Raw genomic sequence first — 27,231 nt, 5'->3', positions numbered from 1 at the left:
TTGGATATGTGTTTGGATTGGCATTATGTAACTCACATCATAGTCAGTGTAAACCGAAAACGCCAACTTTTATTTGACCCGGTCACAATGTGGTGTCAACCCCACACTGAAAAGTGAAATCAGTGGTATGTGACGTTTTATTCCTGGATCTAACCTTGACATGAAACCGTTGTCATGTCCTCAATTTTTTGATACTATCACATTACATAAAGTTGCATTTAAAAAATAGTTTTGAAACACCAAAAAAGTAAATAGTGAAATATTAGTGTAAAAAATGGATCAAAAAAAGCTCAAAAGAGGATAAATGGTTTGAAATCAAAGTTAATTAATATTGTTATAAAATAGAAGGTCAACTGATAAATTCTTCTTAAAGTTTCATTTCCTATCGGAGGTCGGATATCGTAATGACTACGGTCACTTTGTTGGCTGCTGCTCTGAATAGTTGTAATGAACTACAGTTAAACCGTTCTCTAAGGTTCCTCAGCCAGGAGATGCGTCTTCTTCCTATGCTTCTTATTCCTTGGATCCTTCCTTGCATAATAATTCTCAGCAACTCATATTTTTTTCCTCTGGTGATGTGACCCAAATATTCCAGTTTTCTTGTTTTTATACTGTTCATAATTTCTAACTCCTTATTTAAACGTCGTAGCATTTCAACATTGGTAATCCTTTGAACCCAATGAATTTTCAATATTCTTCTGTAACACCACATTTCGAACGATTCTATTTTTCTTATATGTTGTCTCTTCAATTTCCATACTTCCATTCCGTATAGTATAGAAAATATGTAGCATCTTGGAGTCCTCAATTTGAGAGGGAAGAAGGTCTTTGTAAGCATTGTCTTCATTTTTATAAATGCTTGTCTTGCAGTTTCAATTCGAACTTTAATTTCTTTGCTTTGGTCATTTTTGTCATCAACCCAGGTTCTCAGATATTTGTGTGTCTCTACTTTTTCTATTTGGGTTTGCTCTATCATTAACCTTTCATTTCCATGTTGTGTTTTTGAGACAATCATAAATTTAGTTTTTTTCTTGTTTATTTTTAGTCCATATCTAATGTAATAACTGATAAATAAAAAAGATAAATGAAGATAAACTGTATAAATGTTTATAAATCGAAGATAATTTAAATTGTTATTATTAAATATTATTATTAATAAATTAATTAAAATCGATAGTACTAATAATATGCAACCTTAAGATTCGATTCCAGCTAAATTAACTGCTAAACAAATTTTCCCAACAATGGACTTCTATAATTTGTTCAGACTATCTTTATATTTTAAACGTTCTTATGCACGTTATATTTTTGTACATTATACCATTGATTAAAATTATACAAGAAATAAACAAAAAAGTATGGCAACACTGTGACTCGCAAACATAATATTCAGATGCCAAATAAATGAAGGTGGAGCCAATTCTTACAAATTCCGATCCGACTTGCCGACCTTTATTCGATTTGACTCATTTCTATTCGATTTGTAGTTAGGTCTCTTTTTATGCGGATTATTTTTATGCGATTTTGAAGTTATGCGGTTGGTATTTCATTCAAAAATGTCTATTATTAACAATTAGTATAATTAATATTAACTATTCCCATCCAGTAGTCTGAGAGTTTGCAATTCGAGTATTCCCCTTGTTACATGATGTACCATGCAGCTATATATCAATCTGAATTTCGCATTAAAAGGTATTAGGTCTGGGTCCCGCGTATAAAAAAAAGAATGTGTGTGTACTTTGTACGCACGTAAGAAGATATTCTTCTATTATATAATAGGTAATTTAAACGAAGTAAATATACTGAAAAGGTTATTCGTACTTATTTTATTTAAAAATCAAACTAACTTTGTTATCTACCACTTTCAAAAAAGAAGAATATCTTCAAAAATTATATAATAATATACTTACAATCATAAAATCTATAAAAAAAAATAAAAAAATAATAACTTGCTTGGGACTTGAACCCACTTCACGTCTACCGCGCCGTACGAAAGTTGACGCCATTTCAAACTGCACCAAACTCTCGTATACGTCATGTGGGAATATACACAAACTAAACGTTTACACCATAAATTTATATGAATTTAATAAAATTATTAGTTTGATTTTTGTCGAAATAAAATACAACAAAATATAGAGTAAGAAAACGATATATGAGATGAAGATTTGTAGAAAGTTTGTTCGTAATCAGATTATGTAAATTAAAGCATTGCCTACTAATAGGTAACTACATTATTTTGTTTACATTTTCCAAATAGATAGGTATTGAAACTATTAGGTATTTCCAACTGAAACATTTAGAATTACGTACCTGCAGCTTTTCAAAACTATTTAAAAAGTCACTATAATTATAAATTTGATTTTATTTCTGTCCACACATCAATAAAAACTAATATTATACAATATTTTTGTTTACCGATAACCTCCATATTGAACAATTATTGACAGATCATTTCAAAATTTCAACACCCAATCAGAGCCCGTATAACAACTAATACCATACTGTCGGTGTGCGCATGCGCGCGGATCAATCAAATTTTACCCTCAATCGATTCGCCGCTAAAGAAGAATATCTTCAAAAGTTGATTAATAGTGAGCTGAAATTTGTTAATAGCTTAACGGTGTCTAGTCGGACAAACTTTGATATATGGGAACACTGGAACAGGGGAAGTTTTAATTGTGGAACAGGTTAAAAAATTGATACGGTCATACCACGAAAACGTCACATGTATTTTGTCCGACAGAACTTCCAATTGATTTGTTACCCTTTTATTAAACTCTAATGCAAAAGTCAGACTGCTATTTATCACCAAATGGGCATTTTAATGAGTGGAACACGTAGAACATGTCAAATGACAGGAATTATGACAGGTGATAAATAGCAGTCTAATTTTTGCATGAGAGTTTAATGAAAGGGTAACAAATCAATTGGAAGTCCTGTCGGACAAAATACATGTGATGTTTTCGTGGTCTGACCGTATCAAATTTTTAACATGTTCCACAATTAAAACTTCCCCTGTTCCAGTGTTCCCATATATCAAAGTTTGTCCGACTAGACACTCTTAAGCTATTAACAAATTTTCAGCTTGCTATTAATCAAATTTTTTTTCATACGCGGGATCCAGACCTATATAACCTGTAATTGTTTTGAAATTAAATTTAAATGTTGCTGATTTCAAGTTGCAGTATAATAAACAGCACATTTTGATTTCTGGATTGAGACATTTAATTAAGTGTCGTAAAGTTTTATGTTCCATTGGAAGAGGTTTTTGCAATCTCAATATCGTTAGCCTGCGTTTTTAATTTCTTCTGTAAGATTTTATTTGGCCCAATGAAGAAAAAAAACATCAAAGACACCATTTTTGGTGGACAAACGTCCACCATTTTATGTGATTTTAGAAAATCACGGAACATATCCCTACTTTTTCAATGCAAGTTAAGTCTTTTTTTATGCGATTTTTATATGCGGTTTTCTGAAGAACGTATCCACCGCATAAAACGAGACCTATTATACTAACGTCATATCATACTAACACAGGTTCTATTTTAGGTATCATCATATGAGTAACGGAACCATAACATTTGCAACTGTCGGTGGCAAATTCGACCTCGACGTCACCACTTTTCAAATGGCTGTACTATTCGCATGGAACCAAAGACCTCACGATAAGATTAGTTACGAAAATCTCCGATTGGCTACCGAGCTACCGGACGCTGAGTTACGGAGGACATTGTGGTCTCTAGTCGCATTTCCAAAGTTGAAACGGCAGTTGTTGTACTATTCGCCTTCGGTAACCGCCCCCAAGGACTTCACCGAGCATACAGTATTTTGGGTTAATCAAGATTTTGCTTTGATTAAGAACGGGAAATCACAGAAAAGGGGAAAGGTAAGATGTTTAAATGATTTTATTAGTAGATGCGAATTTTTTCGTTTTTGACATAAACTTTGATGACTATATTGCAATTTTCTACATTCGGGTCTAATCCCTAGAAAAGTGCTCCGCGTAAAAATGCTGCTTGTTACCAAGGTCGCCATCTCGTGGTAACAGGTAAAGGAGGTAATGAAATATTACCCAGATGTTATTTATAAAATGGAACTCGTAATGGCGATTTTATTAAGGTACTAGTATACAGTGGGTGATCATAATTATTATTAGAGCCACGTAGTAAAATTCAATGTTTTAGAGGAGGGGTATATAATTAATCTGTATCATATATATTAATGGATTTGTTTCCATTTGTTTGTCTTTTTACACGTCATGAAAGTGCAATAAATAGTCTGACAATAGTGGCAACACGCATGTGTGGCAATGCGTGACTCAGATGCCATTGTTTGTCAGTGCTGTCCAGCCTAGCTTGCAACTCGTCTGCCTATTATTTTGTATTCTTGGTGTTTAGAGTTATAATAAACTTTGTGAGTTTCCATTGCTCTCTAGTGATATTCTGATAGTCCTACACTATATATCAGGGGTGGCCAAGCTCTTGATAGCCAGAGCCACTTTTCACAAGTTAAAATTTTTCGCGAGCCGCAATTAAAAACGTATTCAAAAAGTATGTAAAGTAGGTATGTAAAATGTTTTTTAACAGAACTTTTATTTATTGAAAACAGAAATAAAATTACGAAATATTAAAACTTAATTACATTTGTTTTCCTTATTCTTCTTCTCGTTGTCCTTATGCCCAATGAGAGAGTCTAACTTTGCTATGACATATCCGTCTTTTATCCATTTCTTTCACGCCTTCCGGTCTTCTTCCCATTTCCTTCACCTGGCGCTGTTTTCCGTCTCTTGGTTCCGATTTCCTGGATTTGTTCCACCCCCCCCCCTTTCTAGGTCTGCTCCTTCTTCTTTTCCCCTGTCTCTTGGCATCTGTCACCTTCTTTACTAGTCTGTTCTCGTTCATTCTAGTTATATTTTAGGTTTCTTTTTCAATTTTTTTCTGTATTGGTCCCTGTCTTAGCATGTTTCTAATGTTTTCGTTCCTTTCCCTGTCCAACATTTGTTTTCCTTCTTTCGGTAATTCTTTAAAATTTGGTGAATAATTTGTGGTAGCACTTATCAGTAATTCTTTCAGATGCTGGTTAGTTGTTAATACTGATATGTGTTAGGATTTCACGAATTTTAAAATGGAATTAAATGGTCTATACAAGTACGTTGTTTCTAATATGGAAATAATTCGACAAGCATCCTTTTTTCATTTAGAGTATGTACTTCGATTTTGGTACAAATTTACAAAATTCGGTAATCGGCGTCGACTTATAGTTTTATTTTCGAGCTTGACCTTCTTGCGCCTATATTAATTTTAATTCTCCAGATGTTGTTTGGGTCATATTATGGTAATAAAAAATTCACTCTATGGACCATGTTTATTTCGAATTAATTCAGAAAAAAAAATGAAGAGACGATTTAAAATATTTTAAGTCTTGAAATAAATTTTGGACTTCGGTCAATATTCCTTCTGGCTTTTTTATTTACTTGTTAAGTTTTTCTAGTTTAATATTGTAACAGATTTTTTTAAGTCGAGTAAAATGACTAAATATACAAATCGGTCTGGGCTGATTACTGACTTTTTTGTCGCACCACTCTCAATATTCTTTCGCGCAGTTTTCGATTTGTCATATCACTCTTAGCTTGGATGGAAATGGAATTTGTTATAAAGTTGCATTTGGTCTTTCATATTTGTTGTCAGTAATTTTAAAAAAATTCGAAACACACATGGAACGATAATAATTTTTTTAAATAATAACACATTGAAAAGGATCTCGGGTACATGTATCGAGAGCCACAAGTAATTCTTCAAAGAGCCGCATGTGGCTCGCGAGCCACAGTTTGGCCACCCCTGCTATATATTTTGTGAATTTAGTAAAAATTGCGCGTTCGTTACACTAGTGGTACCAGAACATCATGGGAAATCCAAAGACTTTCAAACACCAAGGAAAATAGCAGAAATAAAAACTTCAATATTCAATACTAATCACTTTAACAGAAACATAGCATCCATTTCTAAAGTTTCAAAGGCAACGTGGACCGTATAAAGAAAAAACTTACATATCATTATTAAACAAACGTAAAATTTTCTGAGGCTCTAATAATATGATCACCCACTATACTTTAATTTAGAAGACCAAAAATAATCATTTTTTTCAAGAATTTTTTTCTCAGAACCAATATTAAAAATGAACATAAAACTTTTTACCTATTAATATCTAACTCTTAGAGAGTACAAAAAATATATCTTTTGTTATTTACGCACGTACACTAATATTGTAGAGGGCGCAAAAGTCGAGGCCTCGAAAAATTATGGCGGACAGTTAATCACAGGATTGGGATATCTGAAATAAAAAAATCGTACTGCATTTGAAAAAGGAAGGTTTCTTACGTGACAATTTACCACAATTTGAACAAAAAATAAAAAATAAAATATTTTTTAACCATAAAAACTGAAGAAAAACGGGCGATTTTTTCACAATATTTTTTAAAAGTTCCGTAAAATCTTTTTTTTGCGGAATTTTTCACTAACCGTGGTAAATTGTCACGTAAGAAACCTTCCTTTTTTAAATGCCGTACGATTTTTTTGTTTCAGAGATCCCAATCCTGAGATTAACTGTCCGCCATAATTTTTCGAGGCCTCGACTTTTGCGCCCTCTACAATATTAGTGTACGTGCATAAATGGAAAAAGATATATTTTTGAAGTTATACTTCTTTAGGCACGAGGATGAATTTTAACATTCCCTGGCGCATGCGCACACCGACAGTATGGCGTTAAGTTGCTAAATCATCCAAGCTATGTATGTATCAGCGCAACTAAGGTTTGAAAATAATATATTAGTGTTTTTAGTAAATATATTTATTATAATTTTTGTGTCTTTGGATATGTCTTCCTTGGGAGTAAGATAATAATTATTTTAAACATTTTTATATTTAATACTTCACTTGATCTATTTGTCACCGTCGTTTGTAATTACGTCCCAGAAGCCGTAAAAACAAAACCCTGATGGGTTATTGGTAGAGCGTTCGACTACATAACGTAAAGGTCCCGGGTTCAAATCCTGACACGGACGGTTGTTATCATTTTTTTTTTTAATTTTTGGTGTTGTTTTAATAAAAAAATTTGAAAGTGGTAATATCAAAATTAGTTTATTAATCAAATAAAATACAAATAAACTTTTAAGTATATTTATTTCGTTGAAATCATATAATAGAAGTATAACTTCTTACATGCGTACAAAGTACACACACATTCTTTTTTGTATTCCCTAAGAGTTAAATATAAAAATGTAAAAAGTTTTATGTTCATTTTTAATAAAGGTTCTAAGAAAAAAAATCTTGAAAAAATTCTTATTTTTGGTCTTCTAAAGTGTACTAGTGCCTTAAAGCTTTTTTGACATTTATCAAATCATTAACATGTGGAAAATTTCATCTTATCTCTTCCGTGACATATCATTAAATGCGTCATATACCTAGCTCTCCCGTAAATCGGTACTTTTGTCAACTATAAAATAAATCAAGTTATCGGCCACAGTTTTTTAAAGCCTGAATACACATGTTTACACTACTGGTTGTGGCCAAAACCGTATATAAAAGTAATGTAAATTTGGGAAATTCATACAGCGACTTATTCTTAAAAGCTTCACCTACACTTCCGTTCCTTTTGGTTTTCGGAAAATCCCGTCCCACTAAACGTGTTTAAGTATGTTTCATTTTGTTTGTATATTAGGTTTGTTTATTGTCTACCAGTTTACCTAAAACCTTTTATTACAGTAGCAGGTGTGCCCAAAATGACTCAAAGACACAAGTTCTGTTATTCGCAGAATTTGAAGGAACAATTTCGAGAAAACATCGATACATACAGAAATTTTGGCATTATACATTTTCTTAATAAAAATATGCAGATATATGCAATTTCTTTTAAAAATATGAACTTTATGAAAAATATGCAAGATATATTTTAGTATCTATCTCTTGCGTTATTTGTCGGTTATTAGCGCGCTCGTCACTGTATTTTAAATACACTCCTCGTAAGAGCAAACGGGCATCCCAAAAAAATGGGTCATTTTTGATGTCTCGTATCTCCTAAACCTGTTGTCCGATTTACAGGTAAATTTAAACAGGTAAATTTTCATCGTATACCGGGTAAACCAATCAAACTGTGTTTTTTCCTGAAAGTTCGCAACACCCTGTGGAATATTCCAGCATTTATAAAATACTGAAATTAATACCCAACTATAGCCTCAGGTTTTCTTAACATTCTGCTTTTTGAGTCATTCTCTTACGTTGGATAATACGAAAGTTAGGTACTTTAACACCTCGCCATGTTCTTCGTCAGTACAGGGTGTTTCTAAATAAGTGCCACACACTTTGAGGGATAATCCTGCATTAAAAAATAATGACAGCTTGCTTTATAATGGTATGTCCGCAAATGCTTCGTTTCCGAGATACGAGATGTTGAATTTTTTTTTAATATGACCGATTATATTACCCGTATGCACGCCAATGATGAATATAAAATTCTTAATTGTATGTCAAAAAATGTGCAATAACTGTTTCTTAAAATCTACCAAATTTCATTTGCATATCTCAACCGGTTTTAGGGCAATAAATAAATCGTCAGTTTGTAAGAAAAAATTCAACATACCGTATCTCGGAAACGAAACATTTGCGGACACATGTTTATAAAGTAAACTGTCATTATTTTTTCATGCAGAATTATTCCTTAAAGTTTGCCGCACTTATTTCGAAACACCCTGTACTGATGAAGAACATGGCTAGTTGTTAAAGTACCTAACTGTTGTATTATCCAACATAAGAGAATGAATAAAAAAGCAGAATGTTAAGAAAACCTGAGGCAATAGTTGGGTTTTAATTTCAGTATTTTATAAATGCTGGAATATTCCACAGGGTGTTGCGAACTTTGAGAAAAAACACAATTTGATCGTACACCCTGTATACAATAAAAATTTACCTGTTTAGCAACAATATTCTTACAGCTATATTGCTAAAGAATAATGCTACAACATATTAAAAAATTAAAAAATCCACAAGGAAAGAAAAGTTTTCCTGTAGTTGGCTGTATACCACTTTTCCAATAATTTAGGACAACGTCTTTCCAACTCCAAAGACCCTATTAACTACATGAATCGTAGTGGGGTTTACAAACTTCAATGCTCTGACTGTGATGCTACGTATATAGGAAGAATTTGTAGGTCACTAGCATCTCGTTCCCTTGAACACACAAAAAGAGAGAACACTTCCACCTTTTCTCAACATTTAAAACAAAACAGTCACACTCTTAACATTCCGGAAAATGTATCTCTAATTCACAACATACCACAAAAGAATTTTTTAAAACTGGATCTATACGAGGACTTGGAAATAATTAAAGAAAAGCAAAGAAGCCCTAATTGTGTCAACCGCCATGTGTCCTTCAATCGTGACTTCAATCCCTTACATCGTCAACTTTTTTCTTAACTTAAATCTCTGAACTTCTTTGCTGTTTATTAGTCCTTTTTTCATTTATATTAATTTTCCTCCATATCTACTTGTCTCACATTGACATTTAAAACATTAACTCATTACCCCTTATCTTCTACTAGTCTTCCAAATTAATCTACTTCAACCTTATTTCTCACAGTTCTGTTAAATCTGCCAGTCACAACTTTGACACTATTTGATTTCTTCCCCCCCCCCCATTCTCACAACATATCATCATTCGATTTAAGTTTTCGCCCTAGGTCCAACTTAACTTCGAAACAAAAAAAAAATTCGTTCATATCATAATACTTCCACTCTTTTACCCTTAGAGTTTAAAGTATGATCTCTGGGTCTCCCAGCCTTTCTCATCACACCTCATTACAGTAAATAATTTTGATATCTAACCATATATTTTTCATTAGTTATTAACTGATATTTACCAACAATGCCAGCTGTATTCCAAAACACCCTCATACATCCATCCAATTTTAAACCTTTTCAATTTAACTCAGTAACTTGTTAAAAATATACCCTAATTCTTGAAACCTTTTTTAGTCCTAGATGTTTATGTTACATAAAAGGACCTATCATTTCTACCCAAGTTACGAGTTCAATTGATACCTTGTTTTCACTTCAATTTAATACACACACCTATCTTTAGCCAACCAACCTACATATCTTTATATCATATCAGCCTCCTCTTGTAAATTATACTACTTATCATAATTTCAACACTACTGTGATATCAGACCTCCACACACAATAGACTACCTAATTTACTCTTACAATTAGTACATTTAAACCATTTTTCATTCATAGTAAACTCAACTTTCATCAACACAGTTGGACTCGATTCCATTTTAAATTCGAACCACAATCATCAACCTTTACACATAAATAAAACATTTTAGCAAAAAGATTTTCCCACTTAATTACTGGGTCCCAGATGTTCCTATACATAAATGGATCCATTTCCGCTAATTTATTTATTTTCATTACTATTATGTATAGTTGGTTGCATACAATCTGGCTACTGCTCCATCCACATTATAAAAATCATTTAATACAACCTACAAAATTGGGGTAAACTTTATTATAGCCACATCTTTGTTGATGTTAGTTATTACTGTTGGAAATTTTTTTTTTAAATATCATATCACAATCAGTTGGCTGAGATAATACATGGTAACCATTATGTCACATTGTTCGGTTTGATCTTTGACACCTTTCAGAAACATCACTCAAATTTCGTTCAGTTGCCATAAAGTCATCGAAATGTAAACTCAAAATTTTTTTGCATCCCACATGTTGGGAATTTAAATACCTTACCTTAGGGCATTATTCCTGTTGCCTTTTGCCCATCACAAGGCATTTTAAGTAAATATGCATCTGTAAAGCATACATTTTATATTTGAAGGGTTATTACCCATATATTTCTTTGGTGGCTCAGCTAGCATCCAGACTGTGAGTATAACCACTTGTTTTAAACCTTAGTCAGAATTTAAATATCAATTTTACATTAATAAAATAGGTTATACTTACTTTTAGGTCTTACACTGATGATGATTTTGTAATAAAATCGAAAACGTTTTGTTCTGATGTAGCCCTTTAGAGATTTTAATAAATTTTATACCTGTTACAAAGGATTTATTCCAATTAAAAAATTACTTAAATCGAACAACAGGTTTAGGAGATACGAGACATAAAAAAGAATGTGTGTGTACTTTGTATGCACGTAAGAAGTTATACTTCTATTATTATGATTTCAACGAAATTAATATACTTAACAGGTTATTTGTATTTTATTTAAATATTAAACTAACTTTCTTTACCTACCACTTTTAAATTTTTTTATTAAAACGATACCAAAAATATAAAAAAAGAATATGAATCATCCGGGATTTGAACCCGCGACCTCTTGATCTCCGGTCACACGCTCTACCACTGAGCTATATCCCTTTTGCTTTGAATACTTTAAATATACCTACTATTATTATAAAATATCTTATTCCCGAGGAAGACAAATCCAAAGACACAAAAATTATAATAAATAATACATTTACTAAAAACACTAATATGTATATCGTTTTATATGATATAATATGTCTTATTTGCGCTGACATCGCTGATACATACATATCGTGAAAGATTAGCAATGAAATACATACTGTCTGTGTGCGGATGCGCCCGGCATTATAAAATTTCACTCTCGATCGTAAAGAACTATAACTTCAAAAATTACCCATTTTTTTGGGGTGCCCGTTTTCTCTGACACGCAGTGTAACATAATGAAATTTTATATAATTCTTTATATTTGTAGGTAAATTTGATAGGACGACTACAACTGAGTACCGAAAGATCCCAATTAGAAGATAACCAATCTATAGTACAACTCAGGATCCTTAGAACGCAGGAGGCGATAATAAAGATATTAAAAATGCGTAAGAAGATATCGAACGCCGCCCTACAGGCGGAACTCGTAGACATTTTAAAAAACATGTTCTTCCCTTCGAAAAAAATGATCAAAGAACAACTGGAATGGCTTATCGAACACAAATATATGCGAAGGGATGACGACGATATAAACACTTTCATCTATATGGCATAACTTGTTAGTACCAACAATTTAAATGAATCTTGTTATAAACGTGTTACATTGGGCTTCGGTTTGTGCAGAGTGAATAGGTACAGGTGCAGATGTTCATGAATAATTTTAACTATACTAAATTTCAATAACACATGCAGTGCATGTAAACAACGATTTTAGTTGTTAAAGGTGTTCGGGTTATTCCATTTTAAATCACTCAATTTTGGATCAAAAAAACTTTTGAATCTCCGATTTGTCTAAAAATTGGTATATAGCATCTGCGGAATGTAAAAGTAAGACATTTAAGGTCGAATTGTCTTCTTCTTCTTTTTTTTTCTCAAAATGTCATTTTACAGTGTTTTGGTATTTATTTATCTCGGGAGGTTGTAACCAAAGAAAGTATTCCACCTGTTGTCAATCTGGTGGTATGGGAACGATATTCATTGTCGTTTTCTGTGCTACTTCGATTGATAACTTACTTTGTTTTTCGGTAGATGGCTCTAGTACATCCGTGACATTTCGTTCTTTCCAATTCGGAAGGGCCCAAGGTATGAGATCTGGGAAAATCGGAGAGAAGAGGATATGGGACTACTGATGAGGAGGAAAAACCTCCGAAACCGGTATAGACTCTTCCTGCACTCTCCGATTTAAGCAGAGTATTATGCAGCTGCTGCATTTTCGTGTTGCAAAGAAATTGAAAATGTTTATACATTTTAATTCATTTACTCTTTTGTTGAGTACTAAGGAATCTTTCTTGTTGGAACTTTTACCACGCTGAGCAGATAGGTTGTGAATTATTTAAAATTATCTCATCTTAATTTCCTCGGCATCCTGTTTGATTTATAATTTTTGAAAATCTCGGGAGGTTGTAACCAAAGAAAGTATTCCACCTGTTGTCAATCTGGTGCTATGGAAACGATATTCATTGTCGTTTTCTGTGCTACTCGATTGATAACTTACTTTATTTATTTAAACAAATTTGCATTTTCCATCGTAAAGTATCAATGGAAAAAATAATATTTTAATAGAAGGGACTCAAAAATGTCATTATATGGCATTATAACAAGTTATTTCGATTCAAAACAAGTTTTTGATCAAATTTTATAGTGTAGAAAACGTTAAAATACCGTTTTTTACATTTTCCTTCATTCCCAAAATACATCATATTTGATTTGGCTGAACATTTGCCCACAGAGAGCCAAAACATAGGACTTTAAGTGGTTAAAATGATTTGAATTATTTTACAATACTAAAAAAGTTAATGCAATATCGTAGTCAAAAATATAGGCGTCTACTCTAAATACAATTAACTCGGCCTCACGACTTAAATATCGACCTCACGACAAAAATTGTTAAAAAGAAATTGTAATAATTGTAAATACGATATTTTTGGAACAAATTCAGTTCCTACCATTTTTGTCGAAAAGTTAAAAATGGCGGATATATTGAGCAAAAGCGGTTCTCCTTCAAAATCACGATGGCGGCTAACGTAACGGAGGAATTCATTCGCGATTTTAAATTTAGGCTACTTTTGAGCAGCTCGGCATGCAAGGTGAAATGCTATCCCGACTGGACTAATATACTTTTGAGTCTGATTGAGTCTTTTTTTGTATTGTAAAATAATTCAAATCCTTTTGACCACCTAAAGTCCTATGTGTTGGCTATCTGTGGGAAAATTTTCAGCCAAATCGAATATGATGTATTTTGGGAATGGAGGAAAATGTAAAAAACCGTATTTTAACGTTTTCTACATTAAAATTTGATCAAAAACGTGTTTTGAATCAAAATAACTTATTATAATTCCTTATAATGACATTTGTGAGTCCCTTCTATTAAAATATTATTTGTTCCATTGATACTTTACGATAGAAAATGCAAATTTGTTTAAATAAACACCAAATCACTGTAAAATCGCATAAAATAACATTTTGAGAAAAAAAAAGAACAAGACTTTTTGACTTTAAATGTCTTATTTTTACGTCCCGCAGAAGCTATACACCAAATTTCAGAAAAATCGGATATCCAAAAGTTTTTGCCGTCCACGTCCTGGTGTAACATAAATCAGCCTTTTTTTGGACCGCTCTTTTCTTCTCTGTGTGACTCTCAGTTTGGTAGCCGTGGCTTTTGTTAAGGTTTCTGCTTCATATGTCAAGACTGAAAGGCCGCACTGATCAAATACCTTTCTCTTTAGGAATGGGGGCAACTCAATTTTAAAAGTTTCTCTTAGTTTTCCATATGCTTCCCACCAAAGACCGATTCTATGCTTGGCAGTTTCCAATCACCATCTTTTGTGACTGTTTTAAGCTTTGGTCAGCTAAGATCCATTTAAATAGACAAAACCCTACAGTCAATATTGCTAATTATCTTCGTATGTGTTTGCATCTGTATAACTTGCCACTTGTTCTTAGAGTCTTTTTCATGATCATTTTTCAGTGCGTCACAAATGATAGAAAAAAGGTAAGTCCGTGATAATTAAAGACCGGATTATATGTTTTTTGCATATCGATAACCATCAAAGATACAATCAAACGTTTCAGGATGTGGACGAATTATGATAATTAAAGGCGTTTGACATTAATTTAATTTTACATATTTAGAATATTTTCGGTTTTTTAACATATTTTGATGGTTTGAACATATTTTCGACCGTTTGACATATTTTGGCATATTTTTAACATATTTTGGCATATTTTAACATATTTTGGCATATTTTTACATATTTTTGGCTGTAAACAGCTTGACACAGTACACAGTTAACCATGTAACAATGGTTAGGTTTATAAATGTTGCTTTCATGAACTTTTTCCTTCCCGACATTGTTCCAACTAACAAAATCTTGCTTATGGTTTCCGATGCTGCGTCATACATGGTCAAAGCTGGCCAACAACTAAAAGTTTGGCGCAGGGTTTAAACAGAGTGGCGGAAGAAATTCGAAATTCATTTCCTATATTTAATAATTTAATTAGCAACGTGAAAAAAATATTTTTAAAATCGCCTCTAAGGATTCAGATATATAAAGAAAAATTACCAAATACTCCTTTGCAACCGGAGCCTATAATCACAAGTTAAGGAAAATATTTAAAAGCTGCCTGTTTTTATGCGGAACATTTTCTCCCTATAAAAGAACTAATTTTATGTTTTGAAGAAACAAATATTGGTGCGATTTCAAAATGCAAATCAATTTTAGAAAACAGATCACTGCACAATGAGCTTTGTTTTATTAAATCGAATTATGAATTTGTTTAAAAAACCATCCTCAATCTTGAAACTGAATCGTTTTCACTACAAGAGTCTCTTAATTTAATTCAGAAATTTAAGGAAAACGCTGAAGAAGTTTCTGGAAAAATTGGACAATCAGTAAATAAAAAATTTATTGAAACTTTACAGAAAAATAGTGATTTAAAATTATTATTACAGGAAGCAAACCAAATTATTGGTGGCGATTTTGATTTTGATGTTAATACCAATTTAAATGCGGAGATTGTTAATGTTATAAAATTTGCACTAATCACATCAGTTGATGTTGAACAAAGATTGTCAACATACAAATTACTACTAACGGATAGGCGACATAATTTTACTATTGAAAATATTGAAAAACATTTGATTGTGAATTGTTTTTATAAGAAGGAATAAAATGTAGAAACCTAAGTAATAGTAGTAGGTACAAGATAGGTATACATTGGTATATTTAGGTTAATTTTGTCACTATATGTACCTACTTACCGTTATTTAATAAAACTTTTATACATTTTTTAACGCATATTTTCTTGTTACTTTAAAATGTTTTTCACATATTTGGAACATATTTTAAACTCTTAGGGAATATTTTCAACATATTTTACTTATATTTCAGACATATATATGCACATATTTCAGTCAAAACAGAAACATATAATCCGGTCTTTAGTGATAATACACATTTATGACATTTATTCTAACATATTTTAGTTAAATCTGACAGTTGTCACATTTTATTTGCAATTTGGTATAGAAACAAATCAATTGTGTTTATTGCATTTATAAAATGGTATTTTCTTTGATTTGTATAGTCTTATAAATTGTACAGATTATATTCGTAGATATATTACATAATTCGTAAATAATTTTTTCTTCGATTATAGCGCCATCTTTCGACAAGTAGAATAACTAGAATAAATGTTATAAATGTCTGTAATCACAGACGTTCCTTTTTTTCTGTCACATACAATTTAATGCGTTAGAAAGAAATCGAAAAACTGTGACGCACTGAAAAATGCTCATGAAAAGGACTATACCACTTTTGTCCAGATGCTTTTTTGATTTATGGCATCTGTCGTGATACTGCAGAATTTTTATGCCTCTTCATGTCCCATATTATTTATATAGGAAACACTTTATTTGTTCTGTTCTTTTATGGTTTTTTTGTCCTTTACGATCTCCAGTACATAAATTAATTTTACATTTAGTAACATTTTACAGTTTTCTTTTCTTTCGAGTTAAATATGTTTTAGACTTTTTGATATGAAATTGTGTTCGTACTATTGGCAACACTAGATATTATTAAATTTTATTTATGTTTGATGGTAAATTTGGTACCTCAATAACCAATTTATCCAATTTAGTTTGGAAAAAATTTAGAATCTCATAAGAAAAATATTTTGATTTTGGATAAAATTATTGATGAACTTCTGTGTCTTTTGAAGTAAAATAGATTTTTTGACCCCGTGGACATTTCTAAAAACTCAGTATAAATAGAAACAGATAAAATTGTGCGTCTCTTTCTGTTTTTATATTATTTTTATATGATTTTTTTCTTTGGTTCCATCTTTATTTATTTCTAATGTTTTAAAATTGTGTAAAATATATTTTATAAAGAAAAAAGATTTTATACAAAATATGTGTCTTTTATTGAAACCTGAAATGATTTTTCGATTTACTACTATGTTTTTGCGAAATCTAAGAACATTAAAAATGACAAATTCTTGATAAATAATGGTAATAAAATTTGTCTATTTAATTTCTTTATATCATTTTCATGATTCGGGATTTCGGGAAATTGTATTATCTACACCTAGCGTAAACAATTTTACGTTACATTTATTTACCGTACATGTCCAAAACTTTTCACCACTTTTTAGCACTTTTTTTTCACGATACTTATAAATAATCATCCAACACAAGTAAAGAGTTTCCCTTTTCACTTAATATCATTTTAATTTCACTCATTTTGACTACCTTTCAAGACAGCTCAAAATAAACTAAATCTAAAATAATATTTTATTATTAAATATTTCCTTACTCATTAAAATCTCGTTAAAGAACCGGACCCTCATTAACCCTAATTACCTACCTTAATTCTCTAATCTCTGGTACGGTCCGTAATTTGGTGCACTTATTTTGGCTGTTCAGGTAGCGGTCCTCAATTCGAGAACACCGATTTTTTTTTCTAGTGGATAGGGTGACTAAATAAATAATAACAACGTTTTATAAACAAATTCTCGTTTAATAATAGAACAGTAATATACTTTCTTTATTTACTAATATAGCTTAACAAGTTACATTGAAATGGGAACTAAATTTGTAGAAATTATAGCAAAACATGGCATTTTAAACAAAGCGTTATATATATAATATAGTACTATATGTTCAATAGATATAACAATAATTGTTCCCACTTCTAAATTCAAATAAAACCAACAGTAAATAAAATAATTTATAAATTTCATATACGAGAGTCGAACTATTTGAGAAACTAAGCACCAAACCTGTACATATGGATTAAACATTGATATTTATTTAATAAAAATTTAAAAAATTTAAATATATAATAATAAAATAAGACACTTCTCCATAGTTGTCTCTATATTAAACAACAGAAGGATAAAAATTAACAATCTGGAAATCCAATTATATGATACCTCTAACTTTTTAAAACAAGCTTTAAATTAACAGTTTCTCAAATTGTAAAACATCTGCAAAAAACGCATTTTAAAATTTTAGTATCTGAATGAGATGGACATGTTTAATACACTGGTCAAAAAATTATGGAAATTACTTTTCATATAAGTAAATAGGCAGTTAACTCTCTTACATTTGTATGTGGTTAAAACATAGAGATTTCGCGTTAAGACCTTATCAAATGAAAAGAAATTATTAGTAATTCAAAGTTTAGAGCCAACAAAGAATGAAAATGATACAGATGATGATGCAAAATCAAAGTCAGTTAAGTAGGTATAGTTCATTGTGTTACAGATAAACAAAAAACGATAAAATCCTTTATAAAAGGTATATTTGTTAAAATCCCTATAAAGGGCTACATCACAGAACAGAACTAGTTTTCGATCGGATGACCGATCATCATCATCAGTGTTTACCTAAAATGTGTATAACCTCATAAGATAATGCAAAGTATTTAAAATTTTTACTACGATTTTAAAAAATTATAAACTCACGAGTTTATATACTCACGTGAATCTAACATGCTAATTACCAAAGTAAAAAATATTTGGGTAAAAACACTTTACAATTAATCCGTCATAGGAACATAGAAGTAAAAGGTGAAATTAAACGTGGATGTTTAAAATTGTTTTCCAAAAATCCATGTTTAACTTCACATTTTACTTCTATGTTCCTATGACGGATTAATTGTAAAGGGTTTTTACCCAAATAATTTTTACTTTGGTGGTTAGCATGTTAGATTCAAGTGTAACCTGTAACTTATAATTCACCTATAACTTTTTAAAATCGTAGTCAAAATTTTAAATACTTTGCATTATCTTATCAGGCTATACACATTTTAGGTAAACACTGATGATGATCGGTCATCCGATCGAAAACTAGTTCTGTTCTGTGATGTAGCCCTTTATAGGGATTTTAACAAATATACCTTTTATAAAGGATTTTATCGTTTTTTGTAATACATGGTATACAGCCAACTACAGGAAAACTTTTTCCTCGTGGATTTTTACAGATAAACATTAAATGTTAGACATCTAAATTTTAGACATTGTAAAATATGCCAATACCACCAAAGAAATGCTGAAAGCGCTCAAAGATGTTTTTGAGAGAACAAGTATGTTCACCAACTTAGTTTGTGGCTAGAGTTAGTTTGGTTTCAAAATGGATTTGGCACGAGAGAATCGATCTTAATTATGCAAACATTAATACAGAATTGTTTAGATCAAGGAAAGGATGTTTTTATCTGCTTCAGCGATTAAAGGAAAGCATTCGATAATGAAAAACACGAACTGATGATAAAATAGGTACCTAGAAAGAATTGGGATCGGATGCCAAGGACATAAGAATGATCTCCAATCTGTGTTAGAACCAGACAGCAACAGTAGGCCTTCAAACTTTCAACGAAACAAGATTTCTCAATTAAAAAAGGAGTAAGGCAAGTTGTATACTGTCTCCAATGTTGTTCAATTTATACGTCGAAAAAGCCTTCACAGAAGCAGTGGCAGACTCTAATAAGGGTTGAATGGGTTGCATGTGAGAGTTCATTTTGAATGAAGTAAAAGAAAAGTACTCTCAATCATTTATTGTAACTTCCGACGACCAGTTTCGCTCTCTAAAGTATGCAGAGCATCTTCAGGTCAACGGTTACAAGTCACTAAATGCTACAAATAAAAAACCTGACTCTGGTTAGGTTTGGAAGATGTAAAAGATGCTAAAGATCCATAAGATCAAGCCAATATTGAATAACATACATAAAAGTAGTTAAGATAGCACACAAATACATATGCATGTACAATCGGGGGCGGTAACAAACGTCCCCAAGCTCACAAACACATGCAGATGTGTGCCGTCTGTAATCATGCAATGATAAAATGTCGTACTGACATTCGGTTACAAGGAGTTACTCCCTGAGTATTCATTAACATGATATTTTGCTTAAGTTATTGCTAAATATGTAGGACGGCATACATCTGCATGTGTTTGTGAGCTTAGGGACGTTTGTTACCGCCCCCGATTGTACATGCATATTATGTATTTGTCTGATATCTTAACCACTTTTATGTATGTTGTTCAATATTGGCTTGATCTTATGGATCTTTAGCATCTTTTACAACCAGACATTGTTCTAACTCTGGTTTTTTATTTGTAGCATTTAGTGACTTGTAACCGTTGACCTGAAGATGCTCTGCATACTTTAGAGAGCGAAACCGGTCGTCGGAAGTTATAATAAATGATTGAGAGTACGTCTGTCTTTTACTTCATTCTAATAAGGGTATTAACGTTAACGGCAGAATACGCCGACGATATCTGCCTGTTAGGACAAAGGTTCCAGGATGTGGCCGACCAATTGGCAACACTATCCAGTGAGGCCAATAAAATAGGTTTAAAAATCAATATTGGTAAAACCAAATCCATGAGAATAAATGCAAGGAACAACACGCTATTTAATATCGACAACAAGCAGATTGAAAATGTGGAAAACTTCACGTACCTTGGAAGTGTCATAACAGAAAGCGAAGGTACAGAAGACGATATTCGTATGAGGATACGAAAAGCTCAACAAGCATTCAGCATGCTTAACCCTGTTTGGAGGTCTGGGGAATATACTACAAGGACAAAGATCCGAATATTTCAGTCAAATATTATGTCTGTTCTACTCTATGGATGTGAAACCTGGAAAGTGACAAAATCCCTTACAAACAAATTGCAGGTCTTTGTTAACAAATATCTACGAAGAATTGTCCGTATTTTCTGGCCAAACACCATCAGAAACGAAGATCTGCTACACCTGACCCAACAAAAGAGGGTAGAAACTGAAATAAAATCCAGAAAGTGGGGGTGGATAGGTCACACACTCCGAAAAGATAGTTCCAGTATTGCAAAAACTGCCCTAGAGTGGAATCCTCAAGGAAAGAGAAAAAGAGGTCGCCCAGCACAAACTTGGAGAAGATCCATCATGGACGAGATAAGAAGTCAACGAAAGTCTTGGAACGAGGTGAAGGCCCTAGCGCAAAAAAAAACCCGATGGCGCGTTTTCACTGAAGCTCTATGCTCCACTTAGGAGTTCAAGAACATTATTAACCGTTGACCTGAAGATGCTCTGCATACTTTAGAGAGCGAAACCGGTCGTCGGAAGTTACAATAAATGATTGAGAGTACATTTGCTTTTACTTCATTCTAATAAGGGTATTAACGTTAACGGCATATTTATTAATAACATCAGGCATGCCGACGACACAGCGATAGTGGCAGTTAATATCGAAGATTTTCAATGGTTTTTAAATGATCTCAGTCTTGCAAGTGAAGCTAGGGGTTTGAAAATAAATATCAAGAATAGAAAAACAATGATTACAAGTAGAAATAATTACCCCAACGCAAAGATATATTATGTCTCTGGAGACGAAATCGAAGTCAGACAATTGAAGGACTTGGGTTGTCTGCTGAACGAGGGTTGGGACCCTGAGAATGAAATAAAGAGCAGAGTAGAACAAGTCGGATATGCTTTTTTGAGATTTCGTAAATTTCTGGCCGATACAAGATGCTAAAGTGTTACGTTTGGTCTGTGCTCTTGTACGGAATGGAAGTATGGAATTTTTTATGTGTTTGGCTATTTTGAGAAGTATTGGAAACAAGAGTTTTTCCGTGTTTTATTGTTAGATACAGTCGGAAAAATGAAAGAATACCCATGAACGAACATATAAAACGTGCTGTATTTTCCTGTCGCCGTGTTACAAACAAAATTGTCCAGTGCAAGTACATGTAACAATAATTCTAGAGTGCTATGTATTAAGAGTATAAGTCAAAAATGAAAATTTTTTATTAGGACTTTTCAAAGTCTTTTTTACCACTGATGAAATAACTAATACAACTAAATATCAAAATGGTGACGAAATATGATTAATAAATTAGTAATTAACTATTTTACTTTCTACTTTGGTAATACCTTATTAATTATATAATTCAAAATATAGAAGAATCCCGAAAAATCTATTTTATTACTTATACTCTTAGTACATAGCACGTTAGAATTATTACATGTACTTGCGCTGGCCAATTTTTTGTGTGACACGGTGACAGGAAAATACAGCGTGTTTTATATGTTCGGTCATGGGTATTCTTTCATTTTTCCTACTGCAGCATGCTTTTATCATGAAAAGTTAAAGAACACATACAAAAAGGTATTTCCTTATTTTTAGAACAGTGCCTATAAAACGCAAATAATTTAATGTAGCATAAAATTGACATTAACAGCAATATCCCTAAATATATCCATTTAGTATGTCGCAGCCCACTCAGTGCAATAGATAAGAAAATAAAGTACACTTTAGTCACTAACCAATTTTTATCAATGGCTTGGTTCTACAGAACTACTAACATATATTCACATATTTATTTGATTTTCAAGTGGTTATAGGTACATTTGGCAATACATAAATGCAGAAATAGGAAGACATTAAACAATTAAAAACTTGGGAAGCTTTTTGGCTTTTATCACGGCTTACGCAGAAGGATAAAAATGTTACAAGCCAATAGGTCCCGAAATTTATAAATGCCTGACTGTAAGCAGGTGGTTATGTGGACAACAGCAATACAGTAACATATATTCGCTTTTTTTATTAATCATATTATTTTTCTCATAATTTCTTAATAACTGAGAACTGGCCCAGAAGGAGAATATTGATTTTTGAATGTGCAAGTTTGCAGAAACAATAAAGTACGTGAGGGTGTGTGACGATAATATAATTTTATCGTCTAGAGCAGAGATTCCCAACCGGTGGTTCCCAAACAAGCGAATACGATGGGCCTTTACACCATGCAAATGAACCGTGGAAATCGCTCAGCACGCCAAGTCGACGGGGTTCCGAATATGGTCGGGATATACTTAACTCACCTATTATACCTTGTTGATTATTCTCCGTTCAGCACACCGAGAATGATCAAATGGCTTTCCGTTTCGTCTTTTATACTGTCAAATATGGTATAAAAACAAGTTTTGCTTAATACATTGGCGTAGGTACTCTAGATCTCTAGACGATAAAATGATATTATCGTCACAGGTGATTCTGCAGAAACAATAAAGTACGTGGGGGTGATTCTTCATAATAACTGAAGCTGGGCTTAACGGCAGGGCTACTCAGAGAGCGGTTGCGCTAGCGAAGAGAATGCCCAAAATTGGAAGAACCAAATCCGAATGGACGAGGGCTCTTCATGGTGATGTGCTGTCAATCATCCTTGACGCTTACAAGAGCTCATGGTGTGCGTGGACAGAATTAGTTTGCTGCGTCTAGCATGTGCTTACAGGACTATAATTATTAGCTGCGGCCTTATAGATGCTTACCAGTTTTGTTCCCCTGTAATGTAACGCAACATTGGACATGGCACAGTGGACGAAGTTGTTGATCCCGGACCTGGGAAGCTGTATGGACTACGAGCACGGACGTGTAGAGTATTATATGATACAGTATTGCATGATACGAGAGAGTGAGGCAAATAAAAGAGAGCTAACTTGCTGGAGGCCACAGGTCGCTATGTTATGTGAATGAGAATTTGAAGCGAATGGATAGAACGGGAGCGGAAGGATATATGGAAGCCGAGCGACAGTTATCAGGCAGGGCGGCAAGGCTCAAATAAGGCCGCAGATTTTCCACTTAGTGAGAAAAAAAAGTTACGTTAGGTTATGTTGGGTTTTGAAAGGGTACGTTAAGTCAGGACTGGTTCAATGTATCAACAAATAATTAATTTAAGCATATACCTACTCAATTTGTTAGTGTTACAAAAGAAATAAATTGGAACATGCTTTTTTTGTGAATTATCATAGAAAATATCGTGTATTATACTACTCACATTTAATTGTCATTATGATGCTCGTATTCTATAAGACATTCGCAGCTACGTGGCTCATGTCATATTCTTCATACTCGCATTATAACGACCATCATTATATGCTCGTTTCATAATATACTATTCAATATTGTATATAATTGGAATATAGCTCAATTCTCAACGGCAATAATATAACTCAAATGTCTGCTGTCCACACACTTTTCTGCATTGGAAAATCCTAATTATGAAAACCAGTTTTCCTTGCACATATCCTTTCTTCTTTAAAATATAAAATAAACTATATATCAGCTCAACATGGTGGTATAATAAAAATAACTTTATATTTAAAACTGTGTAATGATATGCATGTCATTTGTCACTGTCAATATATACAAAGAAAAGCCTGGTTTGTACAACTAAAGGGCTATATAACCCAGTGCATTTGTTTAACGTTAAATATAAATATAGCGATGCACAAGTTACAATGGGTTGTATTAAACGATGTTCTATAAGTGAAAAATTCACAGATACACTTTTTAAGTAACAACATTTTTCAGTTTTCCTGCTTATATTTTAGTCTATGGACCAGGGCCATGGATTTAAGGTGTATCCCCATATATTATGACCTGTTGAATTCGAATTTCAAACTTGTTTTTACGTCGGAAGTAACGGGAATTTCTTATAAACAATTTAACTGTTTACATGATTATAATCATCAACTAACAAATATGAATCATTTTTAGTATGTGAATATAGGCGGAATAGAATATAGTAGCAACTCATATGACATATTGTCAATTTTATGCAACCCACGTGCCTTTTGAGGGGTCATAGGATGCTAAAGGCCATATCTTTACAGATTTTTATTCACCACTGGGATTTTTCAATAATAATGTCATTGTAACACATGTTGTTAACATTTAACATATGCCATTTGCCTGTAACAACACTGATGATGATTACTTAGATCGAAAACGTTCGGTGATAGATGTGGTTCTTTGAGGGTTTTTAAAATAAAAATAGCTTTAAATGGTACCCCATTTTGCATACGTATTTAAATTCAACTTTCGAAAACGCGCGTGGTTTAAAGTTACCATGGCAACATCAACAGTTGTTTTAAATATTGATCTGACCTGACAGTAGTACGTACCTTGTAACGTCAAATAAATAGAATATGAATAAAATATTACTTGAAACAAATGTTTCAAAAGCTTTATTAAAATATTTGAAAATCTTAGTTTTTGAAGTTGTACTCCTTTAGGCGCGATTGAGAGTAAAATTTCATAATACTGCGCGCATGCGCACACAGACAGTATGGCGTTTAGTTGATAAATCTTTCTAGTTGTGTATAAATATATTAGTGCAAGAAAAGGTGTGAAAAGAATATATTAGTGTTTTTAGTAAATAGATCTATTATAATTTTTGTGTCTTTGGATTTGTCTTCCTCAGGAGTAAGATGAGTATTATTTTAACATTTTATTGTACATTTATTATACAAGACCTTGTCTGTTTGTTACCGTGAATTGTAATTAGGTACGTTCGAACCGATACAGACACAGTCTTCGTAGCGTATTTGGTATAGCGTTCGGCCAGAGATCGAGAGGTCTTGAGTTCGAATCCAGTGCAATCCTATACTTTTTTTTATTTTTTTGAAAGCGGTAAGCACAAAATTAGTTTGGTGTGTAAAAAAATTAAAACAAACTGTTTTAAAGTATATTTATTTTTAAGAAATCATATAATAGAAGTATAACTTCTTACGTGCGTACAAAGTACACACACATTCTTTTTTTTTTAATGAATGTGAAAAGTACTGTTGGTATTATTTGAAATAGAAAATAGTTATACGTATGTTTTTTAAATCAGAGGAAATGCTGTTCAAATTAATACTACTGACATTCTCGGAAGCCAATGAAGTTGTACTTCCATTAATGGCACTCCCAATAACGTTTGAAATATTCTTCTCATTGGTAATGCTCTCTTCAACGTAACCAGTCGCTTACTTGTCCTTGGATTTCATCTGTTCTATTGTACGTCGAAACGAATGTCTCGTGTATTTCTCAGGATCGTCCAATTTTGGATAACGTGCAATTTGCAAGCGACATGATCCAAATGTATTAATACCAACTACTTGATTAGTGCACTTGCCTTTATCATACCGTAAGAAAATTCGATCTGTACTTACATTTTTGGGGCGCAATAATACATACTTCTTCACCAAACGTACATAATTAATTGCATCGCTATCAGCAACTAATAATACGCTCCCTTCTTCTTTGATATCATGTAAGCGTAAATCGACCAATTCACATCTTCTGCAAGAGCCAAAGATACCGCAAATGGCTACCACCTTCAAAAATAAATACGTAATGTCCGGTGCATTTGTGGAAAACTTCCGCAAATCTTCTTCCTTGAATAAACACACCTTCTTGGCCACGTCTTTCTTGCTAATTGCCTTCATGAATGCATGCACTTTCACAATAGATTTTAAATCGACCCCTTTGTTTATATACACAGTTGACAGCTTGTACTGTTCCGAGATTTTCAAAAGGTAAGCAAGCATAAGTCGTTCATCTGTATCTGTTACTTGCTTACTTGTTAGATCTTTTGCTCTTCCATCCATTTAATGAACTTGTCGTATTCTTTTTTATAAGAGTCTTCCGAGATTTACTAGTTTACCAATTATAATCATTTAAACAATTAACTTGTTTGTAACAAATTCCTGTCACTTCCGACGCAAAAGCAAGCTTGAAATTCGAATTCATCGGGCCAAAATACATTCCACGAAACAACCCTGGCAGATAGACTATTTCTTTCCATACAGAATAAGCAAAATTAAAACGGGACATACGCAGTTAACATAGTGTATCGGAACTACATTTGAAATAGTCGACCAATATAAAAGTTCGATACACACAAATCATAGCAACGTTAATATCGGCATGTATTGAAATATCTTTTTTCTACAACCACTATTCAAAGTGCACTTTTCTGCACAGTTTTATGTTAACAAAGTTGATATTTTCTCACAGTATAAGATTTATGACATTCGTGTGCAGGAAAGTGACGTTTCTGTGCAGAAAAGAACTTTCCGTCACAGAAACGTCACTTTTCTGCACACTAATGTCATAAATCTTATACTGTAAGAAAATATCACAGTATCATTACATTCCACAATAAAATCATAAATAGAATTATACCATGTTTAGATGAAACGGTTTTATTTAAGATATTAGATTCGATAGTACTTTTCAAAAAAGAACCGATTTAACTCATGTTCGAGAAATCTGGCAAATTCGCTACTTAACACATTATTTTTGAACACATTTGGTATTTTACAAATGAATACTTCATTCTGAGTAACGTTATATATTCTGTTTAGATCTGTGGTTAAAGTGTAGACAAATATAC

At 32.5% G+C, this 27,231-nt stretch overlaps 1 protein-coding gene across 1 annotated transcript in view; it reads left to right on the top strand.

Moving 5' to 3' along the window:
* The window catches only part of LOC114325995 (cullin-5), a 37,083-nt gene extending 24,452 nt beyond the window's left edge, over positions 1-12,631 (top strand). The window contains exons 8-9 of the mRNA XM_028274157.2: positions 3,553-3,889; positions 11,794-12,631. Coding sequence (XP_028129958.1) covers positions 3,553-3,889; positions 11,794-12,081 — 625 coding nt within the window. The 3' untranslated portion in view covers positions 12,082-12,631. The remainder of the gene's footprint in view (positions 1-3,552; positions 3,890-11,793) is intronic.
* The last annotated feature ends 14,600 nt before the right edge of the window (positions 12,632-27,231 follow it).

Source organism: Diabrotica virgifera, chromosome 5 (genome assembly GCF_917563875.1).
Source record: "Diabrotica virgifera virgifera chromosome 5, PGI_DIABVI_V3a".
Classification (NCBI taxonomy): Eukaryota; Metazoa; Arthropoda; class Insecta; order Coleoptera; family Chrysomelidae; genus Diabrotica; species Diabrotica virgifera.
The sequence above is the reverse complement of the archived record's forward strand: the minus strand, read 5'-3'. Positions and strand labels throughout refer to the sequence as shown.